Consider the following 19,850-nt stretch of genomic DNA (forward strand, 5'->3'; position numbering starts at 1 on the left):
AAGATGCTGTTTTGTGATTTTTTTACGAAATACGATACGATACGATACGATTTTATTATAATTATTAACAAATTGATACATTTCTTATCAAATTTAAATCTACTCCAAGTTAATATAAATCTTATTCACGACGAAAACAACATTTTAGTGATTACGTCAACAAAGAGAAATTGTAACAACAGGTTTGACTGGGAATCTCATAACATTTAACTTTGTAATTTATGGCTTCGTGCTAATGAAATTAAAAATAGTTTAATTGGAAAATGTTTATTTTACCTACTCAGCAGTCTTAGAACGTAACAATTTGTTGGTTAACCACGACCGATTGACTGATTTCTATGTCATTCTTCAATCAGACTGTTGATGAAAAATATTTAAAAGAGAAATCAGATTATTGTAAAATATAGTCTAATTTTGGTGCTAATGTGTACCTTTGCCAGAACATTTTGTAATCACATTTTAGTTATTGTAATTGATTTTTTTTTAAGTAAGTGACTATATACATATATATACAATAATTGGTTTTACAATTTGTTCAAATTGATTTATTTTGCTGTAAAATTGTTTCTTTTGCTATAAATTTGTAATTTTTATATAAAATAGCAGGTCGCATTATAATAACATGAATATACCTAATTTTATTAACAGTATCCTTTACATCAAATTTGTCAATTTATTTAGATTCATAACTACATGATAATAACATTAAAATATATTAATTTAACGGTATGAAAGATAGATGGTGGCCGATTCTCAGATCTACCCTAGTCCCTACAGGCATACAAAATTTCATGAGAATCGGTTCAGCCAGTTTTAGAAAAGTATGGTATAATATAATAACTATAACATTGTGACACGAAAATGTTATATAGGTATAGAGATAAAAGAGAAGAGAAGATAAGTATATTTTTTTTTTCTAATCTCAAATTTAAATTTCGAATGTCGCCCGCTGCCCGCTCCCGCTCAAATAGTGACAGTTTTATTATCCTATCCAGCCAGTCCACCACAGAGTAAATAGTAATTTACCGACAGTTCGCCAACAAACTTCGCGCGGTAAACGCGCCCTCGTTTGAAATATAAGCGTAATGCAAATTCCCGCGTCTTGAATTTATTTACTTAAAATGTTAACGGAATAACTTCCATGTTCGAATAAAAAAAATATTATTTAAGGAATGCGCAGTTCCTGAATTTGTTTTATCGTTCATATTATCAGTATTGGTGACAAAATTTATCGGAAAGTAACTTTTTCCTAAGAAGTAAGTATTAACACTTTTCAAATTTTAATTGTGATCATATTTAAAACGTTTCAATCTCATTTGTTTTTCAATTGAAAATGTGTTACTGAACTACATAATGATGCGTTTTTATTATTATCTTTCAATCATCACATACGAGATATTTTTTCGACCGTAACTAATTGTAAATTGAGTTAACTTTACTTATTTTATAAACACTATCGAATATTAATGTATGACTTGTTTATGTACATTTTAATTGTGCTTTTAATTTAAATGTCTTTAATCTTCATTAATTAATAATTATTTAGGAATTCCAGAATTATTCCTGAAATGTTTTATAGACCCACGCTTATCATGACGAGAATATATTATTATTTTATCAGACACTAAGTTAAGAGGTTATCATAAAAAGAAAGTTCAGATCACAAATTCTATCATGTAATAATATTTAATATAATGATACGATAATAAAATTATCTATTAGTTCTATTTTCTATAATAATAGATTTGGCATAATGCAAATATGAAGCTTGTCTGCTAATTGTTTGTATATATTGCTTGTTTGTGATTAAATTCGAATTACATCAATAATATACCCAACTATATAAAGTATTAAGTATCTCAAATAATTGTTTATTTTATGGTCTTAAAGAAGATAATTATGTATGTTAAATTAAGGTGTATAATATAAAATAATAAAATTTTTAGCCTATATTTCCATTATTATAATAATAAATAAATAAATAAATAAATTATTGGATGAGACGCTTCTATTCATTTTACTATGAAAAACTATACATTTTAAGAGGATATAAGTAATATAAATTCCTCAATATTATGTTGACTACTTAGATACCTACGCGTACCTAGTACTCTAATCCCATAATCTATTGGATTAAGTTGACAATTCTCTGAAACTTACACTGCCCTCTATTATTTACCTTACTTTAAACATTAAACAATAATAATTATTATGTATGACTGTAATCCCTCATTTAATATTAGCATAGTATATAATGAAAAGTGGTATACTTAATCTTAGTTACTAACCTGTACCTACTAAATTTCCATAATCTCTTAGATTGCATAAAACAGCAACACACATCTCCAGTAGATACTAAAGGTACCTATTATTAGTATTAAGTATTCATTATAGCTATTAAGATAATACATAATTTAGTGATATACTAGAACAATATTTCAATATCAATGATGTATATAAGCCTATATTATGAACTTTCACCTGAATATCGTTATAATTGTTCATAGTATGTACCTATAATATATTACATATATACTTAATTTAAGAGGCAACAAATATATTACCTATAAAATTAATATAATATGTATTTCTGTGGTATTTTACGGTCACGATCACGATTTGACACAACAATGTGAATACATACAAACCTTCATACAAAAACACGGGGTATAATCAATAATCATAATATTATGTTATTATTACAAACTTTATGTGTTACAAGATATCAGAGTTATTAGAAATATACCTAGCAATAGGTGTATAGGTATATCACCTATCATGAATATGGATTTTCAGATACCTAAGCACGTTACCTTCAGGCCTATAATACCTTCCTGACTTTTATTAACCGACCTCCAGACAAAAGGATCTTCATCCTTTTCTTATAATCGCGTTATATGTATAATGTGTGTTTTTAAATGGTTTTTAATAACCGGAAGATAGCGTGATACGGCATACCATTTAAAATGTATTAGATTTTTTCAAAGTAATAGTGCCATAGATAGCATTCTTTAGACCATTCTTGTTTATTATATTTACTGTGGTTTTATGAAATTGAAATTCTTATACATGTTGTAGTTATAATATAGTCAGGTTTTATGCATTATATGTACTTCCAAAAATGTTATAACAGCCCATATACACGCAAGTCCCACACACATGCGTATTTTTTTTATATTTAATAATAATATTTTAATACTTGACACAAATATTTCAAAAGTAGTAAACTATATTAGATAAAAAAAGATTAAAAAACAAAATCAAAATCATTTATTTGCAATTCAAAATGGTATTAATTACTTACATAATAGGTATAATAACTATATAATAGATAGTAGAGTAGAGTACATTATGTACTTATATATTTAAATAAGTAAATAAATATATGTTTTCTAGAAAGTCTATTTCCTCTGAAATTTTAAACCGCTTTTACGAAAACATTGTCAAGGATTCTTAGTAGTGAGTAAACAGCAATAAAAATGTCGGATATTGTGTAATATAAACTACCAACCACGACAGAAGCTCTTAAGAATATTAAATTTTAAAGAAACTTAAGACGTTACCTCATATAAAACAAACGCGCACATGATTTGTTTACTTGATGCCTTCAAATAATAAAAATACCTACTTCAGATTTCGTGACACTATGAAGAATGATCTAAGATTCTAAGGTGTAACGATTCTTGTTTTACCGCTGTAGTTTAGACTTTTTTTGTCACAAAATATATACATCTTGATTGTGTTACCGAATATAAGTACATACATATTTGCAAAAAGATGTTAGATGGTTTATCATATTAATGCTCAAGTCAGTCTTTTAACGTTCTTTTTGTCTGTTACAATAGCATAAATAAGGTTTTAGAAATCAGAATAAATCAGTCACTGATCTATAATTACATACAAACTACTAATTCACATTTTTGTGCCACAGCTCGAGTAGGTTATCAAGAAACTTGCTGAGTGATATCATGCAAAATGAGATTGCATTCTAATGTTACCTCGCAGAATTTCTATTTCTTATATTACAGAGAGTGCAAGGACACCACTAAGTAAAATTTCTAGCTTACCTATCTTCATATCTTTGAACAATGTTGAAATTTTGCTGATCTACTGAATGGATGTTAGGTAATATATTTACATATAAAGCAAAGTCAACGCATCAACCACTATATTTTTAAGCAATACTAAGGCATAACAGAATTTGATAAAAGTCCATTTATAATGCTTACATTGTGTAATGCAAATACATATGTACACATTTGCCAACTCAAAGATAAAATGGACTGGAGAGCTAACATCGTAAACCTAGTTTTGCCGATGAACCTACTTAAGGAACAAAGCGATAAGTTAGTAGGTAATGAGGTACTTAATTATTAAACCAGAGCAATGACAGCCATTTTAAAAAACATTAATGAACAATGATTTTGGCTAATTGAACTGCCCTTTTTGGCTTTCTTAACTCATTAAGTCGTTAGAGAGAACTCTGTGGGAAACTGTCCTTTCAACAGACAACAACTTCAACACAACGCTCATAGATAGTATTGTTGTTTACAATAAGCTTTACAATTTTTTTTAACAATATATACAGCTTTTCTATATATTACATAATGTTTGTGAAAAACATTGTTTACATTTCTCCTATTTAAGTACTGATTAATTTACTTCAGTAATTGAGAAATTATTTCAATTAAAACTGTTGCTCTATTTGGAGAGGTTCATATTACGGAGGAATTCGTGAGAAAAAATACAAATGGAGCAAACAAACTGAATAAAGAAACGCTTGCGTGGCTGCTTAATATTTAAAGTCCTTTAATACTGGCGCAACTTAATATGGCACTCGCATTATAAATGAGCCGTACAACAAAGAGCGTTTGTGTAGGCTAGCATTAAAAGAGATCAACGATAATGCATTCCAGAGCAGAGTACAATGAGCACACTCAGCTGGATGCAAGGGTAACAGAATTATAATGACATGTGAATGTTATGATTAGCATTGATAGAACGATGTGCAAGTTTGTGTTCATAGCTGGATTTAATTCCTGAAACTGATTTAAATTTTTTTTTTCACGAAGAGAAAGCTAAATAATTCCTATACAGATTACAGGTACGTCTGTGTTATCTGGTTTTATGACTTGACTCTAGCCGTGATTAGCGGCTAGTATTCACATAACAATACTTGTAACTGAAAATAAGACAACTTTCAAAATGACTCTACCACGTTGCTACCACGACTCTACGTTTTATATGAATATAATATTTAATTTAAGAGTAGTTAGGTACTAAAATATAAAGTTCATGGTTATAAGTTATTGCTTACTTAACATATATATATAGTCGCTACCTACTACCGTTTTGTTTTAAATAACGCTTTCTAAAAAATATGCTGAAATTTCAATTTTTATTGTCTCGTTATTTATTTGGGCCCATTATTTATCTATGGAAACCAAACAAAACGTCCTCATAATCGACAATATAAAAAAGAAAACTGTGACTTATTGGACAACCTTTTAATTAGTTATGTTTGTTTTGCAAAGAATAATATATTTTTTCAATAATCCACAAAATGACGATCCAAAGGTGAAAATATCTAGCGTTGCTTAGGTATGCAATAAAATTTATTTATTAAGTAAAAAAATATACATATTATCAAGGCTTCGTAAACATGTTATCAATTAGTCGATCGATAAACTTGGCAAAACGGTCAGTAACCTATAAAATTTCTAGTGATACCTATATTTTGCTTAATATATATGGCCCGTGGCCGTGCCGATTTCATTTAGATTATTTCAAGAAACCTAGCTTGGTTGACTTATATCTTCGATATGTATATAGTAAGTACAGCATGACTTCCTTGCACATTGATAATATAAATATTCATACAATTTAAGGAGTGATAATAATACAATCGAAAACATAATATACTTACCTACCTAAATAGTACTTATAATTAAAACACATACTTATCCGTCTTCTTCCAAGTTCAAGCCGCAATACGACCTTATATAGTTTTAAATAAAGTGAATAGTTGCAATTACAGAACAATACAACAGATGTCCACTGTATCTCCCATATGCCTAAAAATGACTCATGAATCCTGATATCTAGACAAAAACTAATAGAAATAATATTGAAATATATTTTCGTATCAAAGCTGTAGGCCACAGCTTCAAGTATAAATTAAATACAGAATTAATAACTTTACATCCGTGTTGATATAATAACAAAACTTATCTTCTATCTGTATAATTATTACAAATTAAATTAATGATAGCGTGTTAAGGATAATTAAATTTTTTGTTAATCTTGAAACTTTTTTTTACCCAAATCCATATTCACACACTGCCATACATATATTAACAGGATATGAATTAAGTGGTAAAACAATGAACACCTTCTCTTACTCAACCCTCAATTTTATATCCTAAAATAATAAATGGAAAATGGAAATCTTCAAGAATATCATCTCATCTAATATGAGATAATATTTACTGATATTATCTCATATTAGATGAACATTTTTTTAATTATATAAAAAGCAATATATCATTTTATATATTACTAGAGGTCCGCCCCGGCTTCGCCCGTGGTACATACTACATATTTCGCAATAAAAGGTAGCCTATGTCCTTTCTCGGGTATCAAAATATCTCCATACCAAATTTCATGCAAATTGGTTCAGCAGTTTAGGCGTGATTGAGTAACAGACAGACAGACAGACAGAGTTACTTTCGCATTTATAATATTAGTATGGATTTACATTCACCGTAGGTATCATTAAATAAAAATACCAACGTCCAACATAATATTACACAAACGAACATTTAACTTATATCCTCAATTATTTGTCTCACTTCAAATCCCATATTCACACGACTGCAACGTTTAAAATAATATTACTATGTATTACGACAAACTTTTTTGTTAAAATCTGAATTGGAAATGGACAAGAAATGTTGTGAACAATGCACGTTACACATAATGGGAACGTTAATTATCAATAACTCTGTTATCGTAAGAGTTATGTGAAACACGCTAAAATCTGTTTATCGCGAGATTCGCTGTATGCCGGCATGTGGAATCCAACTGAGAATTGTTGTTAGATGTATTGTTTATGCGCATGCTCTAGAAAGCCAGCTCGTTTTGCAATAAACGCATTTTACAAATGAAATATTTGCACCCGCTTTTTGCACCCAATTTTCGTAATAGTAACTATTTGAAAAACTTTAAGCATGCAGTAATTTGAAAATTATGGTAATTTTTCAACATAAAAGTGCCTAAGTATATCTAGAATCATTCAATATCGAATGAGTGCTGCTGTGAGTTAACGCATTTGCTAAAACATAGACAAGGTAATTTATACCATAACTTAAATTATTTTTTAATATGTATAAAAAACACATTTAAATTAATAAAAAAGTTAGATAATCTAAACGTGTTTTATGTCGCGCATAATAAAATAAAAACTTGGTAAGTATGCAGAATCGAGTATCCTGTATCCAATATAAAAGTATTTATATTTAAATTCCTCACCATGTTGAATTTCATTAAATTGAATTTTACACGAATTCTATTCTAATAACTAGCTCTTGAATAAAAGTTTGACTTTATACTTAGTTTTTCACTCGCAAATTAGCTTTGTATTACGGAAATGTTTAGCTAAAGTAACTTCCGTTATGGTTATTTAAACGATATGAATCTTAATCCTTTAACGATGTGCATTTTAATGTAGTAATAAAGCTGTGCATAGATAATGTAAAAATTAGTATAAAATAGTCCATTATCACTTTCTGCCTTCGCCTTGTTACACGACATCCGATGTTGATGCTCCCTCGTCTTGCATCTTAACCAGTATTTCACTTTCTATGAATTAAACATTCTCTCGTACCCATGCTGGATAATAATTATTGATGTGCTATTGCTTCGCGTATTATCTAATAAATAATTCTTCGTGTAACTTATATGCAACATGAGGTAATGGTTAGATTAAGAAATTGCTTTCGGTTATGTAGTTTTGTGCGAATTTGCGTGGCCATCAGTAACTATATAATTTTTAACGTGTTTGGATAACAACATGACTTATGCATTCCGTACATAAAATAGTTTATGCACCAAAGATTTATTAGCATTCTCCTTTCAGATAATGTTAATCAGAACGAGTTTGTTCCTGCTATGTACGCTGGTTATATCCGTCGTTGAAGCCACTGTACCAGTGACGGCCAGTGCGAATGAGATCAACCAATTACCGAGGAAAAGGTCCGTGAACCCAGGTGCTCCCTTATACCCACGTGCATCGGAAACCAGAGATGTAAAGACATTAGATGGAATATGGAATTTTAGAAAATCACCAACAGACCCGGAATTCGGTTACAAAAATGGATGGTACGAACAGGATCTCGATAAGGTAATTTAAGCAATTTCAAATCAAATATTCAACAGGAAAATTTTACAGTTCATTGCTTATTAATTTTGTTTACCGACGTTTTATTTGAATAATGGCAGATTTTTCAATAACTTATTCGTGGAATCTTCTCTTTCTTATTCGTTAAACAACCATTTCAAAAATGTGTTATTTGCTAGGTTTTTGATAATTTACAGGTGACATCTGTATATTATTGTGTTATATACTTTATTGGGCGGATAAGATTTATCCAAGGATTGAAAAATCGGCCCTAAAGCGAATATTTATACTAGTGACATAAATACTTGTAATATTAAATGAACGTTGTTCACACGTAAGAATCTGCTTGTCTTCGTCATGTAAAACATTTCGAAACTGAGTCTCCTCGTGCATAATGTAATGCGAACGGAAATTGTGAAATAAAAGTTCGTTTCCCTGGGAAACAATCAAGAATTATATTGCAGTGAAGACAATTTAATACGCACTTGTAATGTAATCTCGAGCGATGACAATTCTTTGATATATGATAAAATCTTTTCACAAGATCTACATTACCTTTTACTTTAGATTATGAAGAATATGATATGACAAATATTACTTATCTACCTTAGTCATAGTTTTCTTTGGTTATTACTTATTACTAATATATCAAAATATGATTCAGTTTTAACAAGCACATTTATTATTCAGAAAATGTAACAAAAAATTACTCGATACCTTCTTATGAAACTAAATCATGAACTATGTATACCAAAATTCATGTACATCGTTCAACAGACTGGTCCCGTGATACCAATGCCGGTACCATCGTCATACAACGACGTGGGTGAAGACGCATCGTTACGCGACCACGTTGGTCTGGTGTGGTACGACCGTCGCTTCTATGCCCCTTGGTGGTGGGGGCAGGCCGGACAGCGGGTCTGGCTGAGATTCAGCAGCGCACACTATGCTGCTCAAGTTGTAAGTACCTACATATATCTAGGAACTCGATAGTTGAAAGGATCTTCATTCTATTGACTCTCATCCAGATTCGCAAATTCGCAATGAAACCTCAATCAGAAATCTGTTTTGGAATACTATAATGTAATTGTTATAGTATAGGGATTCTTATTTGATATTTCATTTAGAATCTTTACCGGTGGGTTATCACTTATCTAATTTCCACATAACGCAACTGTACCTACTCCTCTTTAAATTACTAATCTTATCTTATCTTCTTATATATAAAAATGAATCGCAAAATGTGTTGGTAAGCGCATAACTCGAGAACGGCTGAACCGATTTCGATAATTCTTTTTTTATTATGTTCCTTGAAGTACGAGGATGGTTCTTATGTAAAGAAAACGTAAACATGTACCACGGGCAAAGCCGGGGCGGACCGCTAGTAGCTTAATAAGTAATTAACAAAATGAATGAAAGGCATTTAAAATCGTGAAATACGCCGGTATTCCAATGTGTGTCGTGAGTCTCGTGACCAAGGTGTCACAGCCATACAACTGTCAGCTATCGCTGGGCAATTGCGATCATGTAATTGGACAATTTGTCAGATGAGTCCGGTCTTGCGACCAACATTTGCTCGGAATTGACCCCGTGCGAATTCCTTAATTCACAATTGGATTGGGTACTTTAGGGATCCTTTACAGCATATTACTCTAATTTCGAAGTATTTTCGTTTCGGTCAAAGATTATAGATTATTGTTATGAACAATCGATTGTTCCATATATAAACAACGGATAAGTGGACAAACAACGTGTTGCAGGTATAATACCTTGTAATGGATTTCGCAGACAATGACTCCTCTTTCATGTAGGTGTTATCTGAAGGTCCTTTGATATAATAACAATGGAATGAGAATATTATTATTAGAATACATCTGTTTTTTTTATTATTGTTCTGTTAAGTATTAATGTAATTTTAATTAATGAGCATCAAAAGATCTATTGTTATGCCTCACTATGTAATAAGTGGTTATATTCTGTTGACTGTTTTTGTCTTAAAAACAAAATAATACCTGTGGTATTGCTCTCTTCCTCTTAAAAATCACGGGAATTTTTTATTTTTAAAACAATATTCTATTAATTTTCTCATCGTGCTCATTTTTATTTATAGACAGATAGAAATTTGAATCACAATGAATGAAGCTTGGGTAATAATAAGATAGACATAGATTAAAAGAAGTTGTTGACATTTTTCTCATCTTCACGGATCTGTCGGAATCGATTTTCTCTACATGGATGTATTACATGTATTAATGTGTGTACATTCGCATTAATTTAATGTTCTATGATGAAAATCTTTTCCCAGAATAGACATATTTATTTCTTAATTGCGAATGTTTTCTACATCATGAACTGCAATAGAAATGTCATTAAACCTCATAATATAGACCAAAGTACGTTATGGCATCTTGTGGTCGATTTAACAGCTCTATAAACTCTAATCATTTCTAGAAAATCAAACGTGTTACTAACTATAACACTGTACCGTTCTGTGGTTTGACTTATGTTTAAGGAAATGTCTTTTATATCGTTATTGTTATTATTCAGTAAAAGGATACCAACTGCGAACTTATGGCAATCGTTCTCTCTCTTATAACTAATTAATTGGAATAAGGAATAAGGATCATACTACCATTTCTCATAAAAATAAATTTAATTAACGATAAAATAACCTTAAATTTTTACCTCAATAAAATAAGTTTTGAGTTTTCTTATCGCTCAGGATACATTAACCTACTATCTGCTAATAATGTAATTAAGGATACCGATGATAATTTAACTTGTAAAATACCCGTATTTAATTTAATTATGCATTACCGTAACAATTTCCTTCCTGAGAGAAACTGAGAACTTTTACTGTCCAACAAATGTGCATAATTATTACTTCAATATGCGATCATACTCACCTACTGATACGATTACTTACTTATTATGGATTTGCGTGACATTTTACGGACTCCTTAATAAGATGTAGATTTGTTATTTTCTGTTCCAGTAGAACGAGTTACATATCCATACAAAAATCTCGATGAGGCAAAAATAGTTTTCTTTTCAATTTTCCAGTAAGATTTTCAAATGCATTGTTCATGGTCAACTAGGTTTCCACTCATGCCTAGCCCGCGTTATGAAAGAAATCCCACATATTATTCCGTGGGATTTCGAAAATGAAATTATTTGACTTTAATGACTTTCTCAGGTCTCAAGTTTTCCCTGTACAAAAATTTCATCCAAATCATATCAGTTGTTGAGGCGTGAAGAAGAGGCAGATACACAAGTAGAGTTACTTTCGCATTTATAATATTAGATAAGAATCTTTAGCATAATATCAAAACATAGTATCAGGTTATAGATAAATTATAAAAAGGATGGTCGGTTCAACCAAAGTGTTTGACATCTATTATTTCGAAATGATAAATATTTTCCCAAGAAAAGTTTCCATTTATAAGATAATGCACTATACAAATATGTAACCTACCTACTTACGTAACAATCGAAACTATCGTTAAACCTATTTGCACTCAAACGATAGTGTTATCAATTATCATTGACAAATAAACAGCTTTTTAACATTAAGTTTCGTAATGCAACTTCCTTAACGATCGTTTTATCTCAAGTACGGAAAATTTAGCCAACCCCGATACCGAATATTTAACACCGTTCTTCAGTTGGCTTATCTCGACGTTATTTCCAACTACCTACATCTGTTGTCATTCTAATGGTTTATTTATATCTTCGTTGTATGTATTATATCAATTATGTATCATATCGTTATCAATATTATAATCATTGTGATTAAATGACGAATACATTGAAGAATCCTAAGATTTTATTTATCATAAAATACCATAATGTATAGGTAATAACCAAAACTTCATCTACTCGGCTTCGTAGGGCCATCGAATATTTCCAAATATGCATTTACGGAAATTTAAGAGCTTCATATGACCTGTGGCATTTATTAGGATGTATCTGTGCTGAGACGGTGTTTACCTGTTTCCATCTGTGATATTATTATGTTATTAAAACTCAATTCAATTATGTGTTTAAAATCTGATTTGAAAATCTCTATATATACATATATGTATATATTATTAACAATTACATTAAATAAATACTAACTTGACTACCTGCCTATTTAATTGCGAGAAACTTTATGGCAATGTGTGCTACTTTTACATAAAAAATAATTTTTACTTTTAAGAAAGGATAATTTTCCTAATCTAGCTAATAGGTACATTCAATATGAGCATTTATTAAAATGATTAAGTATTCATTTTTAATTTTCAGTGGGTCAACGGGAAATCAGTAGTGTACCACGAAATAGGTCATCTGCCTTTCGAAGTTGAAATCACAGATGTGGTGTTATATAACACAAGTAATCTGCTCACAGTCGTCGTGGACAATACTTTACTGAGCGACACAGTCCCGCAGGGTACCATAAAGGACATTATTATCGCGTGAGTATTTTGACCTATATTTATTTGTATGTTTGTAACACTAGGCAAGATGGTTATGTGACGTTTTTCTAATCATTATCGTAGCTTTGTACTACTTATCGTTTCTTTGTTGCTGTGGTGTTTTGTGCAGTGGGTTCACTCAAACCAGGTTTGAGTAAACTGCACAAAACTCAAACCTATTTTCTCATTCTTTCAAAAGTTAAAAGCAGCCTAATTCCTGAATTGCATAGGATTTTTTTTTATTTATTGTCTCTATCCGTTTAGTTCATATTCTAAATTTTTTTTTTTTTTCAATCTTTAAAGCTCTATGATTAATAACCATATACCTAGACATTTTTTAAACACCAATTGATAAATGAACAAGGAAGTATAAAAATTATTGATTATATGCTCATTATAGCTCAAACATCCTCATTTATTATTTGTCCATTGTTTATTGTAAAGTCTATAACGAGAATATGTTTTATTCAAATTAAACCTGTATATAATTTTCATTGCGACAGCACTTTAGAATGCAATGTAACAATACTGATGATATATAACTAACATAATATATTATTATGTACACTATTGTCTAATGTGCATCATTAGGAAAAACATGAAAATTATTCAAAGATATTATAATTAGCAATAATATCTGACTTTATGCAGCTATGTTACTAGCTTTAACAAAATACTAGAAAACTTCCGCACAATTTTCTAAAATCACACAAAAAGCAGCGACATTTCCTAAACCCTATTGTCTTTAAACATTCCATCGTCGTATTTTCAGATCATTTTTCTACTTCTTTTTTACTTTTCGTTAACTTATTCACGAACATTTACATAATTCAACCATATAGAAACAACAAAGTCCGTCAAGAGCAAACATACACATTCGACTTCTTCAACTACGCGGGAATCCACCGCACCGTGTTCCTGTATACAACGCCTCAGACATACATCGATGACGTCATCGTCAATACTGATATACAAGGCCTTACAGGTGAGGTTTTTTGCTAGTCTTGAGATACTTAAAAATCAATGATCAGTTGTTGAATAAATCACCTACTTAAAAGTTTTAACTTTTTTATTTAGTTCATGATCGATTACTGCCCTGCGGTTTTACCAGCACTACTCCGCAAAAGTCCGCTCCTATAGATTACTCATTTTGAGTATGAGTTGTATACGTAGTATATTATTATTAGTCTGTGGTATGAGTAAGGTACTCGTGATAACAAGCTAAAAAGATTAAAGCTTATTTCCCACTGAACATTGATATCAGTCTATATACATAGTCATATAAATAATCACAAACTTATAATTTCCATTCAAATAAAATTATTTATTATTTATAAGTAAGTATTTCTAATTCTATATACCAATACGAAGAATATGACCAATTCAATAAGTTTGAGTTGTATGCATTGGTTTGTTCATTTTAATCGTAATACACCTTATCGACCTAATCTCAAACAAACAATAAAATAACTGTAACACTCCATACTGACCTAAGTATTTCGTATTATTCCATTCTATTATTTCAATGTAAGTAAGTAACTTACTTTTCTCTTTAGATATGGTATAACTGATGAAGCCATATAAAATTATAAAAAATATTTCTTTGAACCAATAGTAAATAAAGACATTCTTAAGAAAATAAACAACAATGTTAGAAATACTGCACAATAATTACAACAAATATATGATGCTAAGAAATCACGCAATAATTTCTTCGAGAAATAATGAATTATTTATGTTTTCATAATTTATCTGAGAATGTTAACAATTCTCAGATAAATCACTTTAAATTGCATATTCGTTAACACCACTAATTGAAATCTGTTGTAACAAACAATTAAAGCATTACAAACCATAATTAATTTAATTAAAAAATGTTCGTAACTACATAACCACACATAATTAATTATATGAAGGACTGCACGAAGATGATCTAGAATCTAGATGAACTCTGTACTTTTCATAAAATTTCATTTCTAATATCATATCTTGACGATTTATTGTTATTACATATTCAATTGTAACTTTTTGTATGAATCCTCTTATTTATAATTTAGTAGCAATTCGTGGTCCTTTTAACTTTAATACCTGATCATTCAACTTAATAATAACAACATGAACCATGAATAAAATTTGTAAATCATTGTCTTGAGCATTCATTTTGACAGGATCCATAAGTATCATATTTTATTTCATTTTGAGATAAGGGTCATATGTTTTTTATCCTATATTTTCTATATCTTTAAGATCCATTTACATCCAATCTAAAACCACAAAATCCCATAGGTTTCGTGGTATACAACGTAACATACAAGAGCCACACAAACGCACAATGTGTAGTACAACTGTTCGACAAGAATGACACGCAAGTAGCTGGGTCACAGGATTGTGCTGGGTTGTTGGAAATCGGCAATGCTAACTTCTGGTGGCCGTATCTAATGCACCCTGAACCGGGATATTTGTATACTTTTAAGGTTGGTATTTTATGTAAAAAAATGTGCACTTAGTTAAAATTTATTTATGGAAAATTGTTCACTTGAATGTAAAACAATATTGTGAGTCAGAGCGATAGGAATCTAAATAAATTCAATCTTATCAATGTAATCAACCACTTCAAAATTCACTTCAACTTTTTTTGAAAGGCATTTCACAATTTTTAGGTGAAGATTATAACCAGATGTTATAAAAGCTTATCTATAACATTTAAAAACTTTATATTCCAAAATTTGAAATGCCAAAGCGCGAGTCCTTTAGCTGGTTTAGCAAATCAAATTATTTGTTAACACTTCTCTGATTTAAGAACCCCATTCTAAAAAAATCTAGATATTACAATTTATATTCTTTTTGATTTTTTTTCTCGTACTATGTTATGTTTATCTTGTGTAATAATAGCAGAATGAAATTATAATAAAAAGACGTGTGGCACTCGAGGACTGCCGCGGTAAAGCTGAAAGCATTGCATGCTATGCCTTCAAGCCACACCTCCGTGCCCGTCGGAGTTTGGAGTGTGAGGTTTTTTCGTTACGGAATTTCTGGATTCGGTCCCCGCGCTCAAGGCCCGCGATAGAAGCTATGCAATAGCTTAAAAAGATATGAATAACCATATTTTTTTTTTCATTTTCAGGCATCTTTAATAGGTCCGCTTGGTGAATTAGTTGACACGTACAGTCAAAAAGTGGGCATCAGAACTGTGACTTGGAGCAATACAACCGTGTACATAAACGACAAACCTATTTACTTGAGAGGATTCGGAATGCACGAGGACTCTGATGTAAGAAAACTTTTGTATTCTAAAGCTTCTGATAAAATTGATATGAAACCATTTTTTTTTATTTCTGAATATGCACACATACTTCAATAAAAGTATGGATGGAATCTAATAGCCAAATAATATTTTATCGAAAGGAAGGTGACCAATGCTCCTACCTAAGAGACACATATTTAAAAATATCTTTACCTACATTATTATTTAAATAAGCGGTCACATTGGTCCCCAAAAAAGACAAACATAAAACTTTTATTTATGGAAGATTCATTCATTAATCATCCGAATTCTTACGCAATATTTTAAGAAGTGTATGCAGGTTCAAGGCAGGTACCCACAATAAACAATGTTTATTGTGGGTACCTGCCTACCTACCTACTTGAACCTACATACCTTGAAAAGCATCCAACAAAAAATGTTTCTATTTTGAAATTAATACTTACTAATAAAAATATAAATTTTCAGCTCAGAGGAAAAGGTTGGGATCAAGTACTTTGGGTGAAAAACTTTAACCTAATAAAGTGGGTAGGAGCAAATGCGTTCCGTACATCGCATTATCCTTACGCGGAGGAGATTTACCAAATGGCTGACGAACACGGCATTATGATTATAGACGAATGTCCTAGTGGTGATACTGAGTAAGTATAGGGCATTTATTTATTTATGGAACTCGATAACTTTAAAATCGATGTGTAAAATATTGGTAGACTTCGAAGTTTTGCCTAAAGTAGAATACTGTTTCGCGGAGAAGATAATATCTCGTCCATAGTCATCCGCTATTAAGCATATTATGCCTAATATTGGATGGCATTGATAGTCTCAGTGGTGATACTGAATGAGTATACCTAGTAACTTTATTTCGATTTCTTCTTTCAATATTTATCCTATATGTAATATTAATGGTATTTTTATTGTGTGTTTGATGATTTATTTGAACTACTTAAGGAACTACCTAAGAGTATGTGTTAGCAATATATACTCTAAGGGAACTATTGACTCGAGTCTCGAAGGAGTGTTTTTGCTTCCAATATTCCACTTATCAAGGCAGGCTATAAATCCCATCAAACCAAAAAGCGGAATATCTATAAAAAAATTTAGGCATATAAGACACTAGCTGCTCCGCGCGGTTTCACCCCCGTGGCTCCACCCCTGTTGGTCGTAGCGTGATGATATATAGCCTATAACCTTCCTCGATAAATGGGCTATCTAACACCGAAAGAATTTTTCAAATCGGACCAGTAGTTCCCGAGATTAGCGCGTTCAAACAAACAAACAAACAAACAAACAAACTCTTCAGCTTTATAATATGTATGTATATGTATTAGTAGAGATTAGTTGCATTGGTCACTTAGTATTTTTTTTTCTAGCATATTCACAGACGCATTACTTGAGAAGCACAAGCAATCCCTCACAGAGCTGATACGTCGTGACAAAAACCACCCCAGTGTGATTATGTGGTCCATCAGTAATGAACCTAGGTCTGCTAATTATAAAGCTGATGCTTACTTTAGGTAAGAAAATCATGTTTTTTTTTATTTAATTACAATTAGCCCAGAATATGAAAATATATTAGAATTTTCATATTCTGGGCATTGTAGTTATCTGATTGGTTAAGTTGGCCCCATTATAACAAAAAAATTGTATGCTAATATGTATATACCTAGTTACCAAAACGAAATTAAATGGGATCATTCACCTATCGATAGAACATCCAGTAATTAGGTAAAATAAAGAACCAAAGAACATGATAACCGGGAATGCTTAATTATGAAATATGTCGAAAAGAAGCATATAAAAGTCGAATAATAACAACAATTATTGTAAACAATCCTTGTAAGTGTACATTTAATAATCTTCGTAAATATTTATTACAGCAAAGTGGTAAAACACGTTAAATCAATGGACCTGTCGAGGCCAGTAACTATAGCTATTTCACAGACGTACCTGAATGACAAAGCAGTGAGTATTTATAGTTTATTATTAATATACCCATGACTGAAACAATTATTACAAGCAATTCTTTTGAATGCTATATTGATATTATTTACTTTATCAATCTTATCATTAAAAATATAAGAAATAAAAAATAATGGGCGTGAAATATGTTCAGTTATAGATTTTTTATTTTCTGAACGACACGCCTATAGCGCATTCTAGTGTGAACATTGAACATCACGTTTTGACATGGAGATAAGAAAGTACTTGAAGTACCATATTTTACCACTAGATGTCGCTACAGTTGTTTTTCAGGAATTTACATCGCGCTATAATATTTTTTTTTCGCATACGTATATACCCTGAGATACCCGGTTTGGGTATCGCTTCTCGGCCTTTTGGCTAAGATCAAAGTGTAGTATCTGTTCTTTTCAGCTTAATATCTGAAAGTTCCCGCACAGCGGGACCAGTATATTAAACTGATTTTTGTAAACCGACGGGATGTTCGGGGCTCGCTCCACTCCCGTCACGGGTCGGCCCGGCATTGCAGTGCCGCCGGGATCGGCCCACATAAAACTGCCTATCTCAAGACTCAAAATAAAGAATAGGCAGGACGCAGGTAGCCAGTTGAATATTTCCGAAAGCGCATCGTCAAAATTCATAGCCATCGATATAGATACAATCCAAACTTGCATTGCTACATTACTATTACTTTTGAAACCCTTAAAACCTAAACAGATATAGATAGACTACGCAAGTACCGCGATCTGTATGAAAACCAAGCGTGTCATATTTTTTGTACTGACCTTGACGCGTTATGACGTCACGAGCGCTTTTTAGTGATGGTAATTTCATTTTACGCTAAATCGATTAGGACGCCACTCGCGCGGCGATTCTAGTATCGTCCTATCCCATCGAAGTAAATCGAAAGAAATCAGATCAAACTAGATCTATGTCTAAGAGGTAATTAAATAAATGAATCGTAATCGATTACTAAATCGATTCAAGACAGAAAAATGATAATTACCATAGACAGAGGAATGATAAAATAAATTTATAAACCTTTTAATATTCTAACAAGTAAACTAATGTATTTTAGCTTTTTCTTACATATGCCCATTGAGTTACCGTGTACTACGTACTAGAGAGGCCATCGAAAGAAAGTAATGAAACTGTCAATCAATCAATCTTTATGTCCCGTTGCATCAATCCATTTTTCTTTTATGTTCGGGTTACTTGGAAAACTGAAAAAACAAACATAGTCTAAGCAATAAGGAGTTTTCTTAAAAAACTCCCAAGATGACACTTTAACTAATGGCGTCCATGTCATAATATTTATTTTTAGTACCTTTGTATTAAAATACTTAAAAGTTCTAGGTCAAGTCGTATTAAATGACAAAAAAAATCTATGCCTTTTTTTCTGAAAAATTGCTCCTTCAAATTATCATTTTTCTGTTCGATTATAAAATCGATTAGAATCGAGAACTGTTGCATCAAATGAACATCACTAACCACAAAATTGGACAGAAAAATGAGAACAGAAAAATGAGAAGACGCTATTCATTGCTTGTTATCATACGACTCGATCTTTACCGTGCCAAGTAAAAGCCGCAATGTATTCCGAATCATTTCGTATGATTTGGTATCCGTGTTTGTCACGATCGTTTTCCACAGATATTCTTTATTTGATTTTAAAATAAATAGTGCATATTCTGATTAGAAAATTACTTACCGGTGGAAGGAAACATCTCTGCTAACTCGGCCACTCACAGCTGTGGAGTTTCTACAGTTTATA

At 31.1% G+C, this 19,850-nt stretch overlaps 1 protein-coding gene and 1 non-coding gene across 3 annotated transcripts in view; both read left to right on the top strand.

The window, feature by feature from the left end:
* Positions 1-1,026: 1,026 nt before the first annotated feature.
* LOC149903498 (beta-glucuronidase) overlaps positions 1,027-19,850 on the top strand; it is a 28,069-nt gene continuing 9,245 nt past the window's right edge. The window contains exons 1-10 of one of the 2 annotated variants that reach the window (XM_090109134.1): positions 1,027-1,256; positions 8,138-8,401; positions 9,176-9,358; positions 12,686-12,855; positions 13,698-13,840; positions 15,142-15,329; positions 15,980-16,126; positions 16,586-16,758; positions 17,488-17,631; positions 17,995-18,079. In XM_090109134.1, coding sequence (XP_089965260.1) covers positions 8,141-8,401; positions 9,176-9,358; positions 12,686-12,855; positions 13,698-13,840; positions 15,142-15,329; positions 15,980-16,126; positions 16,586-16,758; positions 17,488-17,631; positions 17,995-18,079 — 1,494 coding nt within the window. In that variant the 5' untranslated portion in view covers positions 1,027-1,256; positions 8,138-8,140. Of the gene's footprint in view, positions 1,257-7,208; positions 7,350-8,137; positions 8,402-9,175; positions 9,359-12,685; positions 12,856-13,697; positions 13,841-15,141; positions 15,330-15,979; positions 16,127-16,585; positions 16,759-17,487; positions 17,632-17,994; positions 18,080-19,850 lie in introns of those variants that run through there. The other variant, XM_090109131.1, reaches the window with a different exon arrangement.
* On the top strand, positions 18,438-18,630 carry LOC149903499 (U2 spliceosomal RNA). Its single transcript, XR_016457434.1, has one exon. It is a non-coding gene; the product is annotated as a U2 spliceosomal RNA (small nuclear RNA).

Source organism: Colias eurytheme, chromosome 13, assembly GCF_061535395.1.
Source record: "Colias eurytheme isolate Ceu_HAF_F1 chromosome 13, ilColEury1 Martin Lab GWU primary, whole genome shotgun sequence".
Taxonomy (NCBI): domain Eukaryota; kingdom Metazoa; phylum Arthropoda; class Insecta; order Lepidoptera; family Pieridae; genus Colias; species Colias eurytheme.